At 43.5% G+C, this 26,869-nt stretch overlaps 1 protein-coding gene across 6 annotated transcripts in view; it reads right to left on the bottom strand.

The window, feature by feature from the left end:
• Window positions 1–26,869, bottom strand: part of VPS13D (vacuolar protein sorting 13 homolog D) — a 246,652-nt gene that overhangs the window by 40,602 nt on the left and 179,181 nt on the right. For 5 of the 6 annotated variants that reach the window (XM_057535232.1, XM_057535241.1, XM_057535246.1 and 2 more), the window contains 2 exons: window positions 10,254–10,386; window positions 7,330–7,525 (listed from right to left, as the gene is read on the bottom strand). In XM_057535232.1, the coding sequence (XP_057391215.1) occupies window positions 7,330–7,525; window positions 10,254–10,386 (329 nt within the window). Of the gene's footprint in view, window positions 1–7,329; window positions 7,526–10,253; window positions 10,387–23,646; window positions 23,959–26,869 lie in introns of those variants that run through there. The other variant, XM_057535264.1, reaches the window with a different exon arrangement.

The following is a 26,869-nucleotide window of genomic DNA, read 5'->3' as shown; positions in this document are numbered from 1 at the left end:
TAACCGGTGGTATACTAACTGGTGGTATACTAACCGGCGGTATACTAACCGGCGGTATACTAACTGGTGGTATACTAACCGGCGGTATACTAACTGGTGGTATACTAACCGGCGGTATACTAACTGGTGGTATACTAACCGGTGGTATACTAACCGGTGGTATACTAACTGGTGGTATACTAACCGGCGGTATATTAACTGGTGGCATATTCATGGAGCCGCAGAAGGGTGCAAAGGAATGGCAGCGTTTTACATTTCTGCAAATCTCTTTAAGTCTTACTTAATCGAAAACAGCTGCATTCTCTTATCTGCTTCTACAGCCAACCTGCTGTAATATCACACATTCTGTATGCAGCTCCTGGAAAACTCTGCCGTACATTCATTAGAGAATATTATGGTAAAAATAGTTGTTTATCCATCTATATATCTACATTATGAATGAATATATAAATATATAAAGATAGGTTTGACCTTATAGATCCCTGGAAGGTTTGGGGGTTCCCCAGGGGTCCTTAGACCATATTTTGAGAACTTTTGTCCTAAAAGGTCCCATATGTATAAATTTTATGCTAATTAGAAATCAGTTTCCTCTACATATTAAAGTAAATCCACTAAGGATATAGGTTAGTAAAGTTAACACTGTTAACCTGATTTGAGTTATATAAGCCCAATATAATGAAACTTTCTTTTAGGGTATACTGTGATTAAAATGTTTTACTAGTTCAATCTCATTCCCCCCCGCCCCATTTGATAAATTAGTGAGAAACTTAGCGAAGGTCTGTCTCTGAGAGGCAGTCTGGCAAAAGAGTGCTAGATAAAGGTATCGGGGCAAGGAAACTCAGGGTTAATAACACCCAAACCTACCTTCTCTTCCACCAAAGATTACAAGCCTTCACTTGTAAAACAATACTACAGTCTTCAATTCTCTGCTAGCCCATATGTCCTCTATCTACCTCAGAATTCTCTTACTGGCTAAAGCTCTCTGGGAGCAGGGGATATGAACTCAAACCTGAATCCTTTCTTTAAGGGAGATTCCAATTTCATCCTGGGCAAAGAGGGATGATTCTGTAAGGGAAAACCATGAAAGACATAGGATTGCCATCAAAATCTAAAAATAAGTAAACCTAATGCCTTTGCAGAGGAATTCCACCATCAGTTAAATGGCTTTTCATTCTTCTCTAATACAGGGAATATAAATTTTTCTCAGGAAGAAATACACTTCTGTTTCTCTTGAAGTTCAAAGCAAAAAATCTCAAATGCATATCTTATGTATGTAAGATTGGGTGTCATTCCAGAGTTTTAAAAATCAAGTCACTGAACAAGGAAGGGACTACATGTACAAGGGCTAGACCGACTATTTAATTTTTAAATGGAAGAAATCAAAATCAGAAAGCCATCACACTTCCCATTCTATTTTCTTTGAGCAAAGACCTGCTAGTTGAGATAGCAGGACTGTACATCAAAGATGCACATGCCTGAATTCAATTTATTTTTACTTTTGGAAGCAGGATAGTGCCGTTTCCATGAAGTCAGTCATCTCTGCAAGCCAAAAATGGCAAAAAATAGATGCTCTCCTTTCTAGAAACGATAATAATGTACCATGACCAAAAAAGTGGTTTTTTCCCTAACAGATAATCTTGCATAAAAATGAGTCATGGGATTTCAGAAATGGAAAGGCTTTTCTCAAATATGTGTGTGCAGGAACACACACACTTTTTCTTTCCATCAACAGATTTGAGCTTTCCATAAGTTATAATGAGAATGGCATCGTCTGGAGCCTTTGAGTGAAAGGGGAATACAGTATTTAGAGTTCAGCAAGAGGGAAGAAGTCTGTCTTAGAAAATAAGATTTCTCTGCTTGTGTTCCTGGGAGAGAAATTTTAACTTATAAGGCATGAAGGACTGTTAAGATGTTTCTTAAAAATATCTTATCCTGTAACTTCATCAGCTTAATTTCAGACCCGAGTGAGACATCGTATGTCATTAGCGCAGCTCTGAATGTTGTTTCTTCTTCTGGGTTTGCTCAGGAGGAGTGAGAGAAGGATCCATCTACCTTCAAGCATTCTTGGGAAAGGCCTGGTGTGGCAAGATCGGAAAGTGAGAACACAGGGCTCTCACCTCACACCCAAGGGTGAGAAGAAGACAGACAAAGGGGCTGTCCCTAGAGCCAAGGGGCCACTTTTGGATAACAGGAGAGATATGAACAGTCCCTTCCCTTCAGCCGGATGCAACAGTACTTTTTGAGTTTCACTGAAATCGAGTTCCTTCCCATGATAAAACTGACATGTCAACATGGCCCCAGCAGATGGTTACCAAGCCAGCAGACAGATGCGCCCGAAGATAAGAAACAGAGCCTCAGGGGCAAACCTGTACTAGGCTCTTGCTTTTCACCCAGACCAATAACCACGGCTTTATATCGATGTTATGAGGGTCTACAGAACTCATCTGGAAGGGGTATCTTGTACTTCTTAAATGAGCAGGAGGCAGTAGCTACAGGATGACATGGTATATCTTTCCGAATGGTTACTTTTACTGGGTAGCAATTAAAAATATTACCCTATTAAAACAAACACGGGATAAACTGTTAAGTTCATTTACAGTTTTAAGATGAAACAGAAACTTTCCAGGAAATGTTGGACTGGTTCTGCCTCCAGATCCATGGGGCATTGGTCTACCGTGCTCTGCCTCAGAAGGAAACACTGGTGGAAAAAAATGAGAGCTCTGGTATATCCTAAGAAACATTTACATTTTTATTCGATCTTTACCTTTGGAAGTTCCCTAAAGGCTTAATTCAAGCCAATTCTGCTTGATGTGTTATGTATGATACCAAGAAGGGCAAGCAGCTGCTCTCAGAGCAGTGCTGCCAGACTAGAACGGAAGAGCAGGAGAACCATTCCCTAAACGCCCTTTGCTGATTTTCTTCTCACCTGTCCAACCTGACAGCATTTAGGCTCTGATGACCTTTTATCCTGGAGAGTCATGGGTAAGATGCAAACACTAACAAAAAGGGTTTTTCCTGAAAAAAATCCATTTCAATTTCACATCTAAGAGGCCATTAGTGGAAAGTCTCTAACAGATTTTGGGTGGTGTCTTGGGAGTATCTGCACTGAAGAAGTCAAATATGCCCATCATAAATCTTTTCTGTGAAATCAACCAAATGGTTACTCAAAAGCTCTCAGAGCAACTGGAATTTACATCTACGTGCACAATACAAGGGTCCCGGGATTCCAGAACATTAGCGGAGTCCTGATGGCTATGTTCTTAAACAATGATCTATCATTATCCTTCAGATTCCCCCTTCCTCCTTATCTAACTTAAATGATGAGATAAACCCCAACACTCCTGAGCTTTGCTAAATTAGTTTAAGTATTTCAAGTTCTGCCAACTCCCTCTTCTCCCCTCTGTTCTGGGTCTTGACGAAAAAGGTGAAGAAATATTTTGGAGGAAACCCCAGGGGCCCAGCTTCATAAATCTTCATCTGCTACTTTCTCGAAATGTCATGCGACCCCAAGTGTACGGCATATGGTACTCAGAGAAATAAACAAGCAAATAAATAGCTCAGGGTCAGACCCCTCTTTCTTTCCCATGGTGTTTTTGCTGCTCCTGGGTCTCTGAGGCTTTCTACCCAAGTATCTTTTTAAACGCTACCAGCAACTACCACCACACTCGCAGAGAATTGGACGTGCAGCCCAGCGGGTGCCCTGCTTTGTCCTGGCTCCTGAAGGGTGGCGGGCTTGTCTACATGACTTCGATGGCCCCACGAGTGTGGCTGCGTCGGTGCCGTTTTCATAAACTTTACTTGGGACCAGACCAATGTGGCTCAACACACGGAGACGAGGAGATGCAACCTGAGCCAGCAGAACGTTGCCTTGGAAAAGGCTTCTTCCTTCAGTTCCAAACCACACATACTTGTACAGTTAACAAATGCAGCAGGGGATACGGGTCCACAGCATTCATGTTGAGGCCAAAGGCTCTGCTGTGCTCCACCCGCTCCGCTCCCCCACCCCCACCTGCCTTCCCAAGAACTGTTAGATTGCATGGAAATTTCAGGGAAAAGGTAGGTGGCTGTCTTCTTGGAACGCCTGCACACTCCAACAAGGAGAGGAACTTGGAAGTATTTTAATCTAAAAGAACTCAAGTGGGGGGGGGTTCCCTATAAATAAAATCATGTTCAAATAAACACAAAAAGGAGCCAATATTTCCTGTAAGGCCACTTTTCAGATGGATTACTGGAAGGAATAGTCTTCCACAGTTTTATGGCTTACTTTGCCATCATCTGCTTAAAATTTGGGTCAGTTAAAACATAGATGCTAAGATCTAAGCCCTCACTTGGATGAAATATTACAAAGGAAGCAGAAAGTCTCATTCCAAGAGCAGACTCAGAGGCAGAGCCCTAGGACTCCTGGGTTCTATCGCTGGCTCAGTCCCTGGGCTCAGGTCAGCCCTCGGTCAGAATCTCACTTCTAATCCCTTCAGATCATTTGTTAGTCCCTGTTGTCTAAACAGTGGGGAAAAACCCTGAGTAACACCCCTGGATCCTGTTCAATCAACAGGGATGGTTGAAGATGGTTACAACTCACTTCCAAGAAATCAGGGTGATTTATCCCTTGGTAGAGCTAGTATGTTCCTAAGAGATCACAGTGTCATCAGAACAAACCCTTAAGGCACTGCAACATTTCTCCACCTGCAAAAATCTCTCTGCTCCTTTAATGTGACTTCAAAAATAATATCACCCAGCATTTTATAGTTCTTTATAGCATCCACATTAAAATAACTCTGGTTGGGCTTCAAACCTCTGAGAGATAGAATAAATAAACAGGTATATTTATCCCAGTTCATAGAGGAAAAAACTGAGGCTTCGAAAGGCTAGGAGGCTTGACCAAGGGCCCAAAGTTCATAAGTAAGGGGGTTGGGACCGAGTGCTATTGTTTTCGGTGTCAAGTGTTCCTTTCTCTCTAGTGCTTGGCTCCTCGTTAATAACCCTACTTTTGGATCTAGACGAATGGACTAAGGGAAATTGCTTAAAGAGTTTCCGAAGAATCTGTAGTGCCTTTTCAGGGCAATGAAGGGTGAAGGGCCAAGCTTCTCTGAGGCCCTCAGTTCACAGGTCTAGCACGTGGTAACTGCAGCCTTGGCTCTCCCACTGCTGGCTCCTCCAGGGACAGAGAGGAGAGGCAGCAGCTTAACGCCCCCCGCTTGGAGCTTCCGTGTCTGTAGGCCCATGGCCACCCGGCTGCTCCTCACTCGTCACTAGAGCTTTTGTTTCTAGGAGGAGTGAGTGACTAGAAGACAGCCGCTCTGGGCAATTCAATTAGACTGCCCACTGCTGGTCGCTTTGAGACAAGCTGCATAGCTTCCCCGCAGCCCTATACCTGGAAGGTGATTCTTTCTTCTCTTCACCTGGCCAAGTCATACTTCTACTTCAGGCTTCATCTCAAATATCACTTCCCTAGAAAAGCCTTCCTTGACCCCACTGACCCCACGTTAGCAAACCTTCTACTCCTCGCCTTCTCTAATTATACAGTCTCACAGCACTCTGTAAATCTCCTGTGTCATTTATCGCCATTTTAGCAAATTATTATTTATATGATTATTTGTTTTATGTGTGCTGCCCCGCTTGACTGTAAGTCCTTTGAGACTAGGGACAGCCTTGCTTTCTGCTATATTCCCAACCCTGAGTTCTTAGGCAATTTTCAATCAATATTTACTAACTGAAAAATGAATGAGTGACAGATATACACTGACTGACACTAAACAGAACCTTCTACAGCAAAGCCAGACAACTGGTAAAAATGACACCACCACCTTTCTGCAGCAACCATTTTGTGCCCTAAAAAATATGCAAAACTTTATCAAGATTTCCAAACTGACAGTGTATAAAATGCAAGTGATTTCTTTCTGGTCAACATTATTCAAGTTTACAGCACAAAATAATAATATTTCTCAATTTAACACACAGACCTCAGACCCTTTTGGAAACAACTCACTCAGTCCCTTGACCACTCTCGGATTTTAAGGATGAGGATGGATCTTCTGGAATTCTTAGGGGCCTTCCACTTTACTCATGCTTCATTAGGTCTTACTGTCCTAACAAAATACCTGCGGCAGACTTCTTGGGCTTTGAGCAGACATGGAAAAACTAACTGGAAATACTTTTGAAGGCTCCCTCCTGCCTCTCTTCCCAACTCCACAAATGCTTCAAAATATACTCAAGGATTATTTCAGCTCTGTGTCTGAGAAGAGAATGTAAAATTAACTAAAGTTAACTCTACAGATCCTTTTTTTAAAAAGCAGCTGCTTCCAGATGGAAGACATTCTGGCAGAACATATTACGTGGTCCCAGTCTACAATCTTAAGCATTTCCCCTACTGCAGTAATGTGTCATCAGTAAGGTTTCCTGGTGACAGAAAATGGATTCATTTTAATTGGGGACAATTTCACTTCAAATCCTGTTTGAGGGAGCGACAGGGTGTGGACATGGCCCAGGCCCTAGGCGTTCTAAAAGGGCACACTGATTCACTCAGGGAATATCCGTTCACCAGGCAGCAGAGAAATCCTTCTGGGCTTAAGTGGAGTCCAGCTTGGCTGGGAACTGTAACATTCATTATACCCTTTGTTGATAAGATCCCCAATTAGTCACTCTGAAGAAGGGAGGCTAAAATAGGCCACTAACACAAAGAGCGAAGTTAAAGTTGTGGATTCTATGAGATTTGGAGCCATATGGGCTGTCACTGATTTCCTGTCTCAGCTGGTATCAAGGCAAGACAGCATCCCACAGAAGAACTGCCAACTTCCTTGGGGAGTTTCTTTATGAGGTTGGGCAACTGGCTGGCACTTTCAAGTGGAAGGAGAACTAAGAAGGGACAGACCCATGTGGTGAACCGCAGTTGCAGGGATTCTCAAACCACGCCATGGGGCCTCGGAGCAAGACACAGCCTATGGCCTGAGAGTATTCTTAATGGGCGTGTAGGGGTCTAGTTAGTTTGGTGAACAGGGGACGTGTGTAAGGATCCAATCATATTTCTGACTCCTCTAATGAAAAAAAAACATCACACACACACACACATATCCAGTACATGCAGATATAGATATAGATAAGATAGATACAGATATAAATATAGATCTGGAAAAATTCATGCCAGATTTTTGTGCCTCCTTTTCATGCCTCTGTATTAGGCAGGTCAGAAATTTTAGTTACATGTATTCAAATTTTTAAAAATCACATCATTAAGGCAGAAAAAGTATAGGATTCCACATATCAGCATGGCTCAGGAGAGGCAGGAGACCCCGGCTGGAAACTGCACAAGCCACTCCTCCGACAACCACTGACCTGGGGCCACTAAGTGTGGCTGTGTCTCTCACCGCCTGGGCTGTTTCTGATGCAAAGTCCAGGGCGCCTGCCACTGGCTTGGTTACAGTGCCAACAAGCCCCTTCCCAAGGCCAGATATGAAACCGCTGACACCCCCTTCTGTTTTCACACCTTCCACCGTTGAGGTTATAACACTGGTCAGTCCACCAATGATACCTAGCAGAAAAGACAAGGGCTATTGTAAGCTGGCCAAGGACAAAAGCAAAAGCATTTAAAGACAAACCCCTCAATTCCATGCACCTGGCAAGGTAAACTTAGGGGCATAATGTCAATCTCTTGATAGGCCACAGGCAGGCCAACTCAAGATGGGGAGGCAGCAGACCTGCCCACTGAGTTTACAGTCAGAGAATATACATTACATATTGGTCAGAAGTAAAGCGCCTTTCACTTTTAAAAGAATCAAAGAAAAGCTAAGAGGTTAACAGTGACTACTTTTTAATTCCAGAGCTTGAATAGCATATGGGCAATCAAGAGAGGCAGGATTAAATCAACAGACTAGCAAATAGGGCCCTTGGGGAAAGTTGGGATCCCATAAAACATAAGGTGGAGAGATGACTAAATATAAATCCTCAGTTTTCAAAGAATACTGTGTGACTGGTAAACACCACCGAATGTCTGAAATGGGGTAAAGCTACTGCACACTTTGCTGAACAGGTGCAGGCGATCAGAGTAAAGGGTGAAGCCTTGATGAAGGGCACCCCCAAAGCTGCCAAAGCCAGCAGGGACCCTCAATGCAGCCAGTTCAAAAGACCAACCTAAGTCAAAAAGACATTCCAAACATTTTGAAAGTTGACAACAGTGACCTTAAAAGAGCCTCACAAGTGGCCAGAAGTTGGCAAAGGCTGGAGAGGACACAGGCATTGCAGGGAAGAAGCATTTCCAGGATTTGTGCCAGGGACACTCACAGGGTGTTTACCCTTTGACAGTGGGGGTATGAGGACTCTCTAGACGCTTCAGCTCTAGTGAGACAAATTGGTAAAGGAAATTCCTTGGGTGAGAATGTACTAACAATTCACAACATTTCTTTTGCATCCTGGGCCCATTTGCTCCAGTGAGGCAATATGCCTTTCCCAAACTTTTGAACAAAGCTCATGACAGAGACAGAACATTACTAAACCTGGGTCAAGCAGGGCCTACAGGGAGAACGGAGCATGACTCCCAGTTTTTAAACCAAGGAGATTCAATTGCTTCTGGTTCTTGTTATCTTTTAAGGGTTTTTTTTTCATCCTGAAGGAAGGATCTCACTCTAGGCTACTGCTTTCATATATCCCAGAGCTAAATGGGTCCTCCTTGGATGAGGCCACTGGTTCTTGGTCTTAGAATGGCCTAACTGGCTCCTGGAGGTGTTGTACATATTATCTGAAGGATCCTTGGTTGGAAGGGATTTTACAGCCTTGAGCCAATCACTCATTTTCTCGGCACACTGGCATGTCCATCTAAAAAGTCAGGACAGCCACGCTTTCTCTCTGCATCACAAGGATGCTGGACAGATGAAGACAAGTACACATAGCAGAGCACTTTATACTCATTAAAAAAAAAAACAAAACAGTCCTCTGAATTACAGTTACTAGAAAGAATGATTAAATCTTTAACCCCAAATGACTGCCCAACAATCAACTTTTAAAGTCCATAAACAGATCAATTTCAGCCAAATTTTACTTCTAGCTTGATGTCTCCTTGGGGGCTGCTCGCTTTCCAGTTGGGCAGGCTGAGGAAAAGCAGAGGTATTTTGATCCAATCCTCACCATTAGGAAACTTGATAAACAAAAACTAAGAAAAACATGATTTTTTATTATGTCTATTCCTTCTTTTTTCCTCCAAATGCAGACAATCAAGACTTGATTAACGTTGATATAACTTCGGATAGCTTCAGACTATTCCTAAGAATCTGGTACCAACAGTTCAGTTTACAACCATTACTAAGCATGAGCTATACGCCAGGCATCACGTGAGGCTCTGCCCAAGTACAAACATGACTAGAGGTGGTCTTTATGCTCTCCTGGCCCTCGCAGCCCATCAGGAAAGCAAGACACACAGAGCTGGCTACATACACAACCCAGACTGCCTTGTGTGCTCGAATCATCATCGATTCTAACTGCGGACGGTGGAGCTGGGCAAACGTCATCTGAGTTGGGGCTTGCAGGTGGAGTAGGATTATGAAAGGCTAGGAAGTGAGGCAGAGGAGGGGAGGGCAGAAGAAACATGAGTGATCAAGGACTTGGAGGCATGTCTGGGGAGCAGGACGTGGCTCTGGGTGGCTGAAATATAGTGTGGCTGGGGGACAGTGGAGGGAAGAGCTGGCTGGGTTTACTTTCCTAGGGGCCTTAAACGCCATGCTGAGAAGTTGTTGATGCAACAAAAGGCAAATGAGTCAGACTGAAACATTAAAAATCAGAATTCAAACAAATTCAGAGACTTAACACACTCATGCCATCTCCTACATCTCTTCGGCACAAGGATTCATAATCCCTGTGAATGTGCATTTATACAAGACTCAAAAACGTCTGGGCCACAAACCTGGCAGCCAGTTTCACATTTTGCTTTCTCTGGAAGGAATAATCCGTAACCAGAAGGCAAGTCTGGAAGCAGCAGTCCTATATTCTAAAAAGGAGTTCCGATCTTTACACCTTAGGACACTTTGGGGACAGAAGCCAGAGAACAGGAAGGAACTGCAATGTGCACAACATTTTGAAAATGAATGAAGAGTTCTCACTGGCTGTAACATTTCAACCCAGGGAGGAGAGAACAAGAGAGCTTGGAGGGCTTTCAGGCACACCCAGATACCAAGCTAGGGTTTCCTCTTGCAATTGGATGGGCAAAAGGCACCTCCGAGGAACTGGGGCAGAAGAGCCACTCTTCCGCGGCCTGATATCACATGACTCACCGTGAGCCAGGCCGTGGATGCCAGCTACAAGGTGTTCGCCACTCGTGGCCGCGTGGTATCTGATGTACTCCCGCTCCGACTGATGGCGATTGTCCATCGTCTTCCCTAAGCCATCTGACAACGTCCCTGCAAACTGGAAGGAATACAAAACAGAAGGAAAAGACTTTTTACTGTTTTAATTATTTTAAATAAATACCTTCCCTTGCTCTTAGCCGGGAGTCAGTAAATACTGAATGAGAGAGAGATTAATTGCTGAATTACATATACTGTGTGTCCCGGAAGAGTGGTTTTCAAGCACTGGACACATAACGAATTGTGGGACATTTACACAGGTGGACACAAGGTTTGCAAACAACTACTAAAAGTCCATAATGACATTTACCTTTCACAGTCCTATTGCAAACTTACTGAAAAATTAAAGGTATAACAAAATGGCCTGGGGGAGGAGAGGTGAGCTTTGGGATTCTATAACGGTAAGGACAGAGGCTCTTTGCCTTAAGAATTAGTGGGATTCAAAATAGAAATGTGGCCAACTGTTGCTTCAGGATTTGGCATCCACATTTTGAGATGCCTTTTCTTTCACTTATTCAACAGTTACCAAGTGCCTAGGCGCCCAGCTCCACTTGTCAAAAGAAAAACAAAGTCTATGGAAAGGTTAACAGGTTAGGTTACCTTTCATACAAAGTGGCAGACTTGAACTCATGACTTCAAATGCAAAATCCTCCCCCACAAATCAGAGAGAGATTTTATTTATCCTGGCATACTTTAACCAGAGAAGCTGTCTCATCCATCAAAGCTGGATAAAAAGGACATAAAACTCTGTTTTGTCACAAGACAATTTGAAAAGGTTTAAAGTGACAGTTAATAAACCACAGGGTACTTATCCTCATCCTTCAGACATAAAAAGGGAAGGATATCAAATATGTAATTAACCTTCTCGAGAAGGATCTACCAAAACAAGTCGTTTAAGTGCCAATGACCCAGGACTAACCTTTTAGAAAACTCACAGGAATGTTATTTAGATACAAAGCTCAGAGGAAAGACTCCAGGCAAACAGCCTGCCGTGAGGACCCGGTACACTGGCAGCCTGGCCAGCACAAGGCTATTTCATTCTGCTTTGGCAAGGAGGGGCACACAGATCTGCCCTGAAAGCCATCAGTCCTGAGGCTTCTGACACGAGAGACGAGGGAAGGTGAGCTCTGGGCACAGAAGAGAGACTAGGGGAAGAAACAGCAGTTCCATGTAAAGCAACGGCTCCTGGAGCAAGACTTGGGAGCTCTCATTCCTTTCCCTCTGACCAAAAGCTTTTATGATCTCGGGCAGTGATCACGGACCTTTCTGGGGATGCAATCCTTATCGTTACTTGCTTTTTGCCTAACCTTCCCTGTCACTCCCTGTTTAATTAGAGAACTGAAGTTAATGAAAAGTGATTTTACACTTTCCTTTAGGATGGAGACACCATGGGATTCTGTATTAAGTGGGGGATTCCACTTGAGAGGCCCTGTGGGCCACGAGCTTGGGGGTCTGGCCAAACCAGATTCTAGTCTCAACCATTCCGGTGGCCACGTGACCCTGAGCCAGGTGCCTGACCGCAGCACCCCCCTCTCGGCATCTGGAGAATGGAGATGGTCCTGACACTGTCATGTGGCTAAAAGAATCAGTGACAGCGGCTCAGGGTATGGAATCTAGTTAGCATTCTTACTGTTGTTATTAGTCAGCTACGAGTCCAAGGAGGAACATCCTGCACCATTTGAAGAAAGCCTTTCAAAGGTTTAGATTTATGGTCATTTGCACTAGGCTTTAACATAAACAAAACAAAACAAAACAAAACAAAAACCCTCTCTTTCCAGCAGATAAACACCAGCCTCCAAAGTGAATTTTTGGAGTGGTACCATTTATAAAATTAGAGTGTTGGACTTGGTGGTTTCCAAAATCCTTTCCAGCTCTGACAGTTTGTGATCTATGATCCAAGTTAGAATGTCTTTATTAAGCACTTACTCTGGGCCCAGCACAGATTTAGGTACTGCTGAGGATACAAATGAATAGCAGCCTTGGACCTATTCTCAAAAATGACAGTCTCGTTAGGAAGATAACAATTCCATACATGAAACAGCTACAACAAGAACCTGGAACACAAAGTGCACGCACTTGGGAATCAAGTGAGGAGAGAAAAATGTGACCCTTGTTTTGGAAAGAGTTCCTGCTATGTTCTGGAATTATGTAGGTTGCCAGTGGTCCTCATTTAGGGTGTGGACAAAAATGCCTCTCCCTGATATCACAGAAAAGGTGAGAGGGCGGTTCAACTCTTACCTTCCTGCAGAAGAGAGATCTCCCTGGAAAGGATATTAAATTAAGGTCCTGTTTACCTGGCAGCCGACTAGGAAGAAGTTAAAAATCTCATAATACTTTTCCCCCCTAAGAGAATATGGGGGAATAATCCAGGCAAACTGCACAGTACCAACCCCTTTCCTATAACTGACCCCTGTCCATCAATAAAACAAGTTTAATATCCAAGGTCTATGAGGGAGCCTATGACGAAGCTTAACTGCCAGTTGATTCTGTTGCAGCAGCCCTGGCACCGAGCACCAACCGGTCTTGTGTGTTCTCTGTACAAAAACACCATACTGGGGCTTCCCTGGTGGCGCAGTGGTTGAGAATCTGTCTGCCAATGCAGGGGACACGGGTTCGACACCTGGTCTGGGAAGATCCCACATGCTGCGGAGCAACTGGGCCCGTGAGCCACAGTTACTGAGCCTGCGCGTCTGGAGCCTGTGCTCCGCAACAAGAGAGGCCGCGATAATGAGAGGCACGCGCACCATGATGAAGAGTGGCCCCCGCTTGCCGCAACTAGAGAAAGCCCTCGCACAGAAACGAAGACCCAACAGAGCCATAAATAAATAAATAAAAATAAAAATAAATAAAAATAAAACAAGTCTGAAAATCTGAAAACAAACAAACAAACAAAACAAAAAACAAAAAAACACCATACTGACCTCAGGAAGATGGGATAAGATGACCTAAGAGATCACTCGTCCTTCTAACTGCTGGATTCTTCCATGTGCTTCTCAGGGGCCTCACCACTGCCGTGGAAAGGTGCCCACACCTACTCCGCTTACTCTAGGGATTCCATTTGAATTACCACCTCTCTATCTATTAAAATATTACTGTGAAAGCCAACTGGGCTTATCTTTTGTCACTTGTGAGAGGAAGTAAAGGGTACAAAGATATTGTATTAACAGGAAATGACTACAAAAGCCTTCACCCCTAGAAATGTGACGTTGAGAACTCAGAAAACTTGCAGTGATGTAGAAAATCCATGATCTGACCAAACCCATACTGATGAGAGGTTAATAAGATTTTACAGGGAGAGACATTTTATAGGAACTAAACCGAAGCCAGCCAGATGAAGGGTCAGAGGCTGGGCTTCAGGCCAGTCCACTGGGCTTCTGAGTATTGAATCCAGGGCACCACAAAGCTTGTGGCCTTCTCTCACTGTGGGAGCACTTAGTCATCCTTAATTCCATCTCTCATTCCCCACCTCAGTGGGAAAGTAAATCACACCCCGTATCTTATTTCTCCCTCAAAGGGTGAGAACACATGGGCTGTAGAGGGAGGTGATTCCAGTAAGCACTCTTTATGGGTGCCCTCTGGAACTGGTCTTCCCTGAGGCTGGAAGTGTTGTTTCACACATGTCCTTGACTTTGAAAATGATCATCCAAACAGAGCACAGATGCCCATGAGAGCTACAACATCATGTGGGAGTCGCTGGTGCAGGACATCCTTCACCACCCACCCCAGTTCTGCCTCTGCATTTTAAAAAGAAAAGCCATATGCACTGAAAATCGAACTCAAGCTGTAACTTTTTCATAGCAGATGCTCCAAATGGGAAATGAAGCCTGGGGGCAGATACTCAAACAAAGGAAAACCAATCCCAGAGTCACTGGAGGGAAAGCTGAAAATCATCAGGATACCAGCAAGTCCAATCCAGCTCTGCACCCAAACAACTCATCAGTCAAACATGTACGGAACCCTACTGCGCCCCAGGCTTGTGAAGGAGAAGCATAAATCACAAGTGGTTTCTGCCTCTCTCCTCCAAGAAGGTAGGTAAGTGACATAAGGGAAAGACATTCACACGTGAGTTCAAATTCTGACTGTGACATTTAATAGCTGCGAGATCATGGACAAGTAACTTCACCTCTGTGAGCCTCTGTTTCCCCATCTTCAAATGGGAATAAGAATAGCCATCTACAAGGATGCCATAAGGATTAGATAAAACGTGCAAAGCACTTAGCACAGAGCCTAATACACGAAGCACTCAAGAAAAACAGTATTGAGTTATCCAAACTTCAATTTCTTCATATGCAAAATGGGTACAATCGGATTCCGAAGGGTTGTTGTGAGGATTAAATGAGACAGTGAGCACATAAAGCATCTGGCAGGTGTGTCCCCAGTACAGCGGAAGCTGTCGGGGACGGAAGCACCAGAGCAGACAGCATGAGCTAGCAATTGGAGGGTGATCTGTAGATAACTCGTAACTCCACTCAATGTAAGCTACACCTCAACACCAGAAGGAGCATTTACAGGGACTTAGGTCAATATAGCTCACTTGGTAGCCATTTCAAGTCCACAAAAAACTTAAGGCTGCAAGTGAATACTGTCCTAGCTAAAATGAAAGGTTCTTAAGGAACAGGATGTCCTTCAGAAAACCTGCTATTACCCTTGCAAAAACAACAGTGATTTCCCCCCTTCTTTCACTGAAGGACGCTTTAGCACATGCCACACTTGTGAATTCTGGCCACAGCCCGAAGTCATTAATTTCTATAAAGCCGTATTTTCAGCAAGGGGGTAAAAATCCCAGAAGTACTTCAAGATGCCCGTTCTACTGTGTAGCTGACACACACTACGTGTCAATACCCCACCTTCCAAAAATAACCCCACTGTCTACAGAAATGGAGTCACTACAAATTAGCCTGGGTTTGGGGCCGGGCTCAGAACAGCTGATTTTATAAAACTGAAATTCAAGTAGATGCTGGAATGATGCAAGAGAAAAAATTTACACTGTGTCCCTCTGTTTCGTCCTATCAGTTTTCCTGACCCTTTTAGGAGATTCAGCAAGCATGGGATGCCAAAGATATTTGGCCAGTGTAACAGAAGCCTGGGCTTGAATTTCTCCCCCTGCTCTGGGGTTCTTCTTTCACAGTTATTTACCTAATGGAAATTTCCTCTTTAGTATCCTTGCTCCACTGACTTATTGCTGATGACAGCATCTTCCTTGTCACCAGGGCCGATGTGACCCACGCAGAACAGGAAAAGGTAGAGAAGTATTAGGAGTTTGTGTGTGAGGGAGGGTCCTTCGTCCAGCGTAAGGCTGTACGGCTGCAGGTCTCAGCCGCCGTGGCCTGCAACAAGCTATGCTAGAACGTGGAAACCCAGAACCCCAGCTATATGGTGCCTGAAGGAAGGGCGCCGTGAACTCTGGGGGTGCTGCCATGACACAGTCAAAAGGCAGGGGCAAAGGAGTCAAGTCCTTACCGTGCAAGCTGGTGAAAGCTGCTTAACTTCCTGGAACCTCAGTTTGGTTCTGAGAAAAACAGTCTAAAGGGCTGCTTTGAAGGGTTAAGGAGATAATGCAAAATGCCTGGCACACAGGAGGTCATCAATTTTTACAAGTTTCTTACAAGCAGTCTGGAGGCTTAAACTGCAGAGTTGTTTTTGACTCTGCCAGAATACTAGTAGGAAAATCTCCTTTAAGTCATGTAAGACCTAAGGCACTTCAAAACTAAGGTCTTCACCACTTCACTCATATTGCTAAAACAGCCACAGCTAAAAATGATGCTTGGAGTATGAGTTTTGCCTTAACATTGAAAAACCCTTTTGTGATACTTGTGAACAGGGCAGAGTTAAAGGAGAATGTGATCCAACAAGTAGTGGGTATCTGTCACCAACACAAGGCAAACCAAACAGCTAGTCCTCACTCGGCCAAATGGTGGAGGGGGCAGGCTGGGACTGGGGACCGGCATTAAAAAAAAAAAAAAAAAAAAGGCATGGAACAAGTTGAGGTTTGGCAAGAAAGAGGCATTTCTGGACCCCAGATCTCTATCCACTAGAAGTGGGGCAGGTTTGTCTTTTTTCAGTTCTACTTGGTTATGATTATGTATAGCCCTTAAGGCAAAAAGAGAAAGGGGAAGGAATCCAGAAAAGAGACCCTGAATAAGAATAATAAAGACATTTTAAAGCTAGGATTGGCATTCTATTCCAGCTAACATGCCTAAACCAATGACCTTGGGTTTTTTTTGGGGGGGGTGCAGAGAGCTCTGGAGATCTAAAAGCCCTCCTACCCGAAGACATACACCATGTTGCTATTTCATGGGTAAACACTTATCAGGCAACAGACACTCCTTTCCAGTTAAGAAACAAAGTTATCCAAAACCACCCAGAATTATCTCAGCACACAAGGTCTGAACATAAAAGCAACAAAGGCAGATCTCAAGGCTGGCCTGGTTCTTAACTAGCCCAAGACACACGCCTGCTGAATTGGCAAGTCTCTCTTGCTCTTCCTGACCCAGTTGTGAACTCAGATGGTGTTTCAGATTAATCTAGAAGCTCAGAGTGGATTGAAGCACTCTCATAATAGGATTTTGCTTTTCCTTTAAAAAGGATTGGTAGAGTTTGCTAGAAGGCTAAAGCACAGAAATAAACAGAATACACACGGGTAGCATCAGGAAGACTGATTTTCGACAACAGACAAGTATCATGTCTGTCAAGTCCAATTCTCCCTTTTTTTCTACATCAATTATAAAGGATCATGTGGGCAGGACGCATGTCTAAACACAGCTGCGGACGGGATGGTGTCCCAGCTTTAGCTCTGTGTCAGCCAGGCCTCGTCGCAGGCTTCCCCCAAGAAGGGGAAGGGGATCGTGCTGAGGAGCCAGGCACCCACTTATCTACCGCTGAAAACCCCCTGAAGCACACGGAGGGAAGCCAGAGGTGGGTTTCCCTACAATTAGTGCTAGCCAAGGGGAATAACCTTCCCATCCCTTGAGGCCTCCGTCTGCCATGCCAACAAGGTTTTCAATACGCATAAATGGCCCGCACCTCAGTACTGAAGCGAGAGACAGACTGAGATGTGGGAAAAATCTCTCCGAGGTGGTCACACCATAATGCCTGATTTGGCAGATAAATTATTTCAACACTAGGAAACCACACAGGCTTTGGGTAGCAAGGATCCGAACTCTGTCACTGATCCCAACTCTGTCACTAGTGTCAGCCGGATGAACATGAGCAAAACACACACCCTCCTTAGGGATCAGTGTCTTCATCTGTAAAACAGGGAGGATGCTATCCACGAGTTGCTGGGTTAATCCAAAGAGACCTTAGTTTTAAAAGTACTTGGGGCAAAAATACAAAGCAATGTGTAAATGCCAAGGGTTATTACTGCAAATCTTATTCTTTCTTCTAATGCATGCTCCACTCCCCGTTCCTCCCCAACTGAACCCTGCGTGTCTCATCCTGTAATATAGGAGTCACCTTATGCCCATTCTGGAACAAAGGAAAGCATAAAGAAGTCAATTACAAATAGACTAGACTCTCAAAATGCAGAAATTCAGAAACAGAACATTTCACAATAGAAAAGAAGCTCGAGCTTATCTCATTCCCAGTCACAAGGACTTCATTCTTGCAATGTACTTTGTATTTCAAATGAATAGATATATTCTCTTTAATACCAAAAGCTTGGGAAGAAAGGAGAAGGGTGACATCATAGAGGACAATCACAGATGCTAGGCACCAGTACAAGCTGAGCTTCTTACTGAAAAAGTCAGGTGTGTTTCAAGGGTTTGGAATATCATGATGAAATTTTTTTTTAGAAAGAAATCTGTACCCAACCAGTTTCTTCAACTAAGTGAAGTTTTAAGTGAGTATGAGCAGAATAGGTAAAGGAGAGCTTCCAACTGCTGAAGACCATAGCCTAACTTTTAGAATTGTAAACACAGGCCAACAATGTTTACTGCATATCAGGCATTGTCCTAAGTATCTGGCATCTGTGAAATCATTTATTAGTTTAATCCTCACAACAACCCTATGAAGTGGACTATATTATTATCCAGTTGTACAGAGGAAACTGGAAAGACCATGGGTGGGGGATGAGTGAAATAGGATAGGGAAATTAAGAGGTACAAGCTTCCAGTTACAAAATAAATGAGTCACAGGAATAAAATGTACAGCTTGGGGAATGTAGTCAATGATAATGTAATATCTTTGTGTGGTGACAGATGGTAACTAGACGTGAATGTGAGCATTTTGAAATACACAGGAATATCAAATCCCTATGCTGTGTACCAGGAACTGTAAGTCAATTGCACTTCAACAAACAAACAAACTTATAGGAAAAGAGATCGGATTTGTGGTTAGCAGAGGCAGAGGTGGGGAGAGGAGGAAGTGGACAAAGGTGGTAAAAAGGTACAAGCTTGCAGTTATAAAACAAGTTAAGTGCGAGCGATGTAATGTACAACACGATTAATATATTTAGCATGGTTGTGTGTTATATATGCAAGTTGAGAGTAAATCCTAAGAGTTCTCATCACAAGGAAAAAAATATTTTCCTTTCTTTTCTTCTGTATCTCTATGAGATGATGGATGTTCACCAAATTTACTTGGTAACTATTTCATGATGGATGTAATATTTAAGTCAAATCATTATCCTGTACACCTTAAATGTTTACAGTGCTGTACGTCAAGTATATCTCAATAAAGCTAGAAGGAAAAAAAAAAAAACTGGAAAGACCATGATTATCTCCAACAATAGCCTGCTAAGCCGCTAAGTATCCACATATATTTGATACTGGATAATCTATGGAGAGAACCCAACTGTGATTTTTGTTATTGTCTCCAAGGAAAATTTCTTCCTGAATGCCCGTGAAAATCTCATAGAGACACCAGGTAGACATCTTTCCTTTCCCAAGCAGTGGTGGCGACAAAGGAAGGAAGCTGACAGAAGTGTAAAAGTTTCCAAAAAATGACATGCAAATCCCTGGATAAGAAAGAGGGTCAGCCTCCAGTCCCCTTTCCTGATCAGTACCCCAACTCAGACACCCCACCCCTTTCCATCACCCACACTTTGCCCTAGGCCATGAGGCCTAAAATCCATCTCCCCCTTTCCCCAAAGCTCTCACTCTCACATCTGAAACAGGCCCCAGATAAAGAGGAGGCTCTGTGGATGCCCACCGCGTGGATCACATTACACCACATCAGGTCACCGTGCTCGGGTACCACTTACAGCTGGGGAGAAAGACGGAAGCCACGCTGGGTGGGGATTGGGACCCGTGACTGCAAGGGTTCCTGCCTGTGAAGAGGCCTGCCCACCCCACTTCTCACAGAAGGATCTGCTGAAGGAGGTGGAGCACCAAAGCTAAGAGATTTACTCCGTCAGAGCTGATGTGGTCAAGCAAATCTAGCTGCACAGAGGTTGTCGCTCTGGCATGGGCTGCTGTGTGTGTCAGTAACTGACGTGTGGAGACACACATACAAGGGGGTGGGCGATGGGGGAGGGAAAGCTAAGAGGGCTGCGGGGAGAGAATCAGCAAAGCCCAACCGTGCTCCTAGGGTAAGAAGGGCTCCTCCAGCTCGGGCTTCACTTCCCTCCTCTCCATCTCTGCTGCTGCTCTGCTCCTCCCCAAGCCCACCTCCCCCAATCTGAGACGAATACAATGTTCACAGTGGACACTAAGGTGCTGTTTCTTCCTACTAACTGCACTATATGGGGGTGGATGGGATGGAGCTAGAGATACAAAGGCCAACTCTTCACTTGTCAGGGAGGTCGTTCAGCAGCAAGCGTGATGGATGCGAGAGGGAGAAGACAGCAGACGGGGAACTGGGCTTCAGCACCTGGGAGAACAAGGGAGGGTGAGCCTCTCCTGGGGGGTTGGGGTGTGAATGGAGGCAGCTCAGCGCCAAGGTACTTGAGTCCTAGCTCATTTCTCCTGAGACCTGGCTTGATCCCAGGCTCAAAGAAAGGCCACAAGAAGGTTCTTTTAAAAACAGACTCAAAGGTCCCCACCCTTCAGAAGGACTAAAATTTAAAAACTGCAGTTTGGCTCCTCAGAAACCTCTGGTATTTGCCTGGGATGTCCCTTGGATTCCTTAGTGGCCTTTTAGTAGGCATTCCTAACTTTAATATCCTTCAACCCCACAAAAGATGACCTGGGAGAGAACATTCAGAATTCACACCCATCTACTTCCTGCAGATCTGGTGTTTTAAAATCCTGCTGAATTAGGCATTCCCAGGTTAACAGATTTCAGGTCTAAAAAACAAGTCCTGGAATGAGGAAGAAAACACAATCCACTTAACTCAAAAGCTGCCCTTTCAAAGGTGACTTAATGGACCTATTCTGATGTCTTGTGTTGCTTTTAAAAGAAAACCTTCAATTACTAGAAAGATAGAAAAATAGGGGCTCTGGTTCACTGTACTTTCAACCTAGCAGAAAGCTAATCAACCCTTGTTTGTAAAAAAGATTCACCCATTTTCTTGCCGAAACAGAACTGATTCTTTAGGATGAAGTTTCCTTAAGGATCTCTGTTATAACTTCAGGAGTTAAGGCTGATATAGTCTCTACCCGCCCCACACATTCCTGTCCATTGACCATCCTTCCCCACGATTCTTCTCTTTGAGCATCAGGCTCTGATCTGTACTGAAATATAAGTCCCTCTGTAAAATCCTTGCTGTTATATACCCCTCACTGCAAATGAAAAGCTCAGAACATAAGTTCTGCAGGGGAATGCACATGAGGGGAAATCAAAGCACTGGGCACTTGAAAGGAGAAGGATGAAGAAATATAAATCCTCTCCAGAGAAAAATCACATCAGGCAGAGCCTCTAAAACATTTCTTACACAACACCCAGCATTCAATAAAAACTACCAGATATGGAAGTCAAAAAAAAAGGACTGAAAACTAAGGAAAAAACCCAGACAAGATGACTTACTAGGGATTCGGGCATTAGAGTTATTAGACATAGAGTTTAAAATAGAATGATAGTAATGTTCAAAAAAATTTATAGAAAGATGGAGAATTTTAGCAGAGAACTCAAATTAAGATGTTAATAGATGGATGAAACCAGGAGAGCAGACAGAGCACCAAAAAGGATTAGTGAGCTAGAGAGTAAGTCAGCAGAAAATATCCGGATCAAAGCATGAAGAAAAACAAGAGCATAAGAGACGCACGGGACATGGTTTTAAAAGTCCAACTTCCATTTAATTGGAGTCACAGGAGGAAAGAGTGAGAAAGCGGCAGAAGTGCTACCTGAAGGGACACAAGCCAAAAATTTCCCCAAATCTCTACAAATTAAAGACGTTCGACAAATCCTAAACAGGAGAACCCTATCTAGGCACGTCATCATTAAAAACTAAAGACAAAGAGTCACTGGATAAAAGACATATCACCTTCAGAAGAGCAGCAATAATACTGGCAGCTGTTCCAACAGAAATAATGGAGCATCACGGAACGGTATTATTCAGGGGCTGAAAGAAATTTGCCAATCCTGAATTCTAAATTCAGTAAAAATGTCTTTCAAAGAGATAGGTGAAATAAAGATGTTTCCAGGGAGGGAAAAAAAGCATTAATGGAGGTAAAGTGTTATAAGGACCTTGTATTGTCTGAGAAGAAAAATAAAAAAGACACAAAGATGGGACAAATAAATATTCTATGACTCAGTAACTCTGTTCCTCAGTATATAATGGAGAGACTCTGCACACATGCTCCAGGAAACATGAACAAGAATGTGAATAGCAACCCTGTTCATAATAGCAAAACACTGGAACAGTCCAAATGTCTTAACAGTAAAGTCAATAAATTGTGACACATCCATACAATGGAATACTATATAGCCATGAAAATGAATGCGCTACAGACACACATATCCGCATGGATGGATCTCCAAAACGTAACATCGAGTTAAAAGAAAAAGGTCACAAGAGTATATATTTAGTTTGATTTTGTATGTAAGTTCAAAACAGGCAAAGCTGTTTGGTGACACATACAAATAAGGTAAAACTACATACAGAAAAGACGTGATTAACACAAAATTTGGGACAGAGGTAATTACCTCAGGGTGTGAAGTGAAGGAAGGAAACGTGATCAGGGAGGCTTCAGAAGTACTAATATGTTCTATTCTATTAATATAATATTCTAGTTTAAGCTGAATGATAGGTCCTGGTATTCATCTGATAGTTCTTTAAAGTATACATATACTATATGATACTCTATGTATGACTCTTCCATAATCAAAAAAGAAATTTTACGGAACTTGTTTTCTAAACATGCCACCAAAGGCAGAATTCACTTTTTAAAATAAAAATTAACTTCTTTAAAATTATGCCTATATTTGAAATATCACCATATTCAAAGACATCAAAACCAGAATGTTTTCTAAATTTTGCCACTCAGGCAGGAAAAGTGAAAAAACAGAAAGAAACAACCTAAGGAAAAAAATAAAGGTAATTTGGACAGCTATTTATTAGAATCTTGTAGAAAACTTCTCATTGCAATGATGGAGACAAAAGCAGACTGTATAAAGGTCCTTTCTCCATTCAGTACCTTCTTTCCTCCACTAAAAGCAAGGAGAATCTTAGAAATGAACCCCTCAGTAAAAGGACAAGAAGCTGGCTAAAAAGAGGTGGAGAGAAATGAGGGCTTGCATATTAACATAATCGAGTCCACCACACGGACTTGAAACTCTTCTCTTCAAACACGTGCTACAAGTTAACATCATATGACTTTAGTTTCATTTCTTACTTTAGAGCTGAACTGTCCAATAAGGTGACCACATGCCACAGGAGGCCACTGAGCACTTACAATGTGATCAGTACGAGTTATGATATGGTATTAAGTATGAAATACATACTGGAATTCAAAGACTTAAGATGAAAAAAGAATGTAAAACATCTCAATTATTTTTACATATTGATTACAAGTTGAAATGATAATATTTTGGATATAATGGGCTAAATAAAAATATTAAAAATAATTGCATCTGTTTCTTTTTACTTTTTTAATGGGACTTCTAGAACAGTTTAAATTACAAGTGTGGCTCACATTATATTTCAATTGGAGAGTGCTGGTTTAGAGGTCTGACTCCACAAGAAAATGTTTAAGGACACAGCTTACGAAATTAAAATTAAACTCAAAAAGATACCCAAATCTTAAATTTCAATGATTTCCCAGATAATCAATAATATATTGCAAATAGCTGCTATTCACGTGAGCAGAAAATAATAGATGAAAGGCATTGGTCTGCATTTAGGAAGAAAGGCCTTTGTTACCCAAGAGGGAAACATCTAGTAGAAAGGTGGGTAGAAAGTTAACTACGGGGACGTACCCCCATCAGTTACTACTCTTATCGTTCCCCTGCAAAGCAGGAATGGCTCCAGGTCTATGACTTTTCAACTTCAGGTCAGCCGTCACGGACCCCTCCGCAGCCTTTGAATGGCCTCTCCCTGCATACAAGCCTGCAGGGTTACCGCTGCTGTACTCCTTCTGAGTGTAGCTTTATTAGTAGGGGTATCCGACTGTCATGTAAACATGCTGTATCTGTTTTTCTCACAAGGCTACACGGGCTGCAGCCTGCTGAGAGGCTTGAAGTGCATGCTCCAATGACAGGGAGCCAGAGAGGTTTGGTCATCTTCGTACCATACTGCCAGACAGTGCCTGGAACGCTGTTAGAGCAAAATAAAGATTTGCTTTGCATTCTTTTTCAACTCACTAGCACCTAACCCCAGTCCCACTTCACAGAAATGATAGATTCTACTTCACTAAGGGGAAAAAAAAAAAACCTCTTTCCTTACCCCCCCCCCACCTTAAATTGAATAAGTGAGCTATTTCCTAAAGCTAGACCCTTCCTCTGTGCTCTTGTGAGACCCTGTCTTGGATATCGCTCAATCCATCCTTTTTTCTCTTGTATCTTCAGTCTTTCTGGCTGCTTCTTCTCAGAATGACAGATACAATTGAATCTGCTCAATCTTAAAAATGCCTTCCTTTAACTTTCCCTTCCACTCAAGTTATTATTCATCCATTTTCTTCCCTCTGTGCCCATATCTCTTAAAAGATATGGCATCACTGTCTCTTTTTCTATTAAATGAAGGTTCTGAAGGCATGTTCCTATAGCAAATAACACAAATCAGGGATCAAAACATATAATGGTGTCCCCTCAATACCCATAAGTCTGGGCATAACTGGAAACACAGGGGAGCATGTTTAGTGGCAGTTAATGCCTGATTTCTTAGCACCTCTCCCAGACAAGCGGGAGCCCAGGCATGTTCCTGGGCTGCAGGTGTGACACGAGCTTAAGGATGTATCCAAGAGGCAGCATCCAGGGAAGAAAAGAAAAACCATCTACAGTCCGAGGCAAAAGGTGGGAAACAAGGCAGAAAGAACTCCCTGAAATGTACGGAACCCCTACCATGTCTTTTCAGAGGGTGCCTGTGGCTTTGCTGATGGATAGGAATGGGGCCTCTCCGAGGACCTTGAACCGCTAATCCTAACCCTTAACAACTGCTGTAAAGTCTATAAGGGTCAGAGATGCAGGAAAACAGAACATCATTGCCTTGGATGTTTCTTAATCTTCAGATAAGTGCCTCAACTTCCTATGTTACCAAAAGAAGAATGCCAAATGGACTTAAAGTGAACCTCAGAACTTCATGGAACAAGATGAGAAAATAAAATTGGGAGATTGTCCCCCCCCCCCCAAAAAAAAAACAAAACAAAAACCTCACTCTAGGAATCCACTGAAACGAGTCCTTTAAGCTCAAAGGGGAGAGACGCTTGCTGAAGGCACGTCGCTCAAGTCCTGACTGTCTGGTCCACTTCTGTTTCCCCGGGGCGAGGGACAGGGCCAGGCACAGGGTACGGATGCGTACACGACAGTGCAACTAGGGAATGGACAGGTGCTGGTCTCCCTAGTGCACCTGGAATGAACCCACAGGAGCTCTGGGAATAAATGACCAAAAAGACTGCTCACTGGTTTGACTTGAAAGTCCGTATTTTCAAAAACGTGTTCTTTTTCATCTCTTCAGCTCCGTGTGCTAATCACTTTCCTTATGTTGAGGGGTATCTGGTTTAAAACTTTGCTGAGAAGTTTTCCTCTGTTCTATCTATCGGGTGCCAGAGGATATCGAGGAGACTGGGAGATTCTGGCCAAGTATTTCCTTTAAGGCACTGTAGCGCGTTCACATTGCTATATCTGTGCGCACAATTCACAGAGTCTATGTTTACAGCAGTCACAAGTGAGGCCGAGACATGTAAAGGAAACCAGAGAAGTTCTGGAGTTACACATTTGGGTAAATTTTGGCTTCACTTATTGGCTGTGTGATCTTCGGAGACTTCTCAGTGTCCCTTCTATAAACTGAGATAATGCCTAACTCCCAGGGTCCGTCCGTTCCTTCCTCCTTTCATTTCTTCCCTCCTATCAACAAAAAACTTACTTTGCATCAACTATGTGCCAGGCACTGTTCTAAGCGCTGGGGATGCAGCAGTGAAGAAAACAGACAAAGCTTGTGGCCCTCTTGGGGTTTATATTCTAGTTGCAATAGACAATAAACAATATAAATATACAAAATGAAAGCAGTAATAAATGTTAAGTGAAAAATTAAGCAGGGAGGGAGGATAAGAGGTAGTGATAGAGGGGGCTGCAATTTTAGATGGGGGAGGGGCGCCAGGAAGTCTCACTGACAAAGTGACATTTGGATAAAGAAAATGCAGGTGAAAACCATGGGGTTATAGAACATTCTAGGCAGAGAGAATTGCTGGTGCTGAGACCCTGAGGCAGAAGTTCTGAGGGACAGCTGAGCAACACAACAGCAAGCAGGTCAGTTCGATGGAGCCAAGTGGGGTGGGGAGTGACAAGTGGGTAAAAGGCAAGGTTAGAAAAGTACAGGGGGAGGCAGACCACGTGTCCGTTATAAATCACTGCACAGACTTTAATCTTCTCTGCAGAGTGAGAGGGGCAGCCACTGGAGGGGGCTGAGTGGAGGAAGGACCCGATCTGAGTTCCGTCTGCTGTACCGAGAGCCGCAGTGAGAAAGGGGGAAGGAAGGGTGGACACGGAACCTGCTACAATAGACAGGGCAGGGCTGAGCGCTGGGATGGATGGCGAGGAAGCAGCGGGTGGGAGGGGAAGGTCCACAGGCAGCACAGCTGACGGATGTGCTGAGTCAAGGATGACCCCAAGGTATGTGAGCAACTGGAAGCAAGGAGAATGGAGAAGAAAGGTTTAAAACGGTGTAAAGTGCCTGGCACTGCTGTCGGGCTCACAGGAAATGACCAAATGTTAATTCTTTACATGTAAAACTTTCGGTGCTGATTCAGAGCCCAGGCATCCAAAATGGGGTTAGTACGCCACCCTAAAGCTAGGAAATGCTTGCAGAGAGAAGAGTCAAATGAGAATATACTCAGCAGTTGGCTCTACGGTACTAACACCCCAACACTGGTTAACTTCCACCAAAAGATGAAACGTGTCTCATCCTCTAATTATCCATCTGCCAGACATGAGGGGGTGAGATGCCGGCCTTCACGTTGTCAATGAATGCTGGACGTAGCACCATGTTTCCCCACCAAACAGAAAGTTTCCAT

The sequence above is a fragment of the Balaenoptera acutorostrata genome, chromosome 1, assembly GCF_949987535.1.
Source record: "Balaenoptera acutorostrata chromosome 1, mBalAcu1.1, whole genome shotgun sequence".
In the NCBI taxonomy this organism is placed as follows: Eukaryota; Metazoa; Chordata; class Mammalia; order Artiodactyla; family Balaenopteridae; genus Balaenoptera; species Balaenoptera acutorostrata.
Note: the sequence above shows the minus strand (reverse complement) of the source record. Positions and strands in the feature narration are given on the sequence as shown.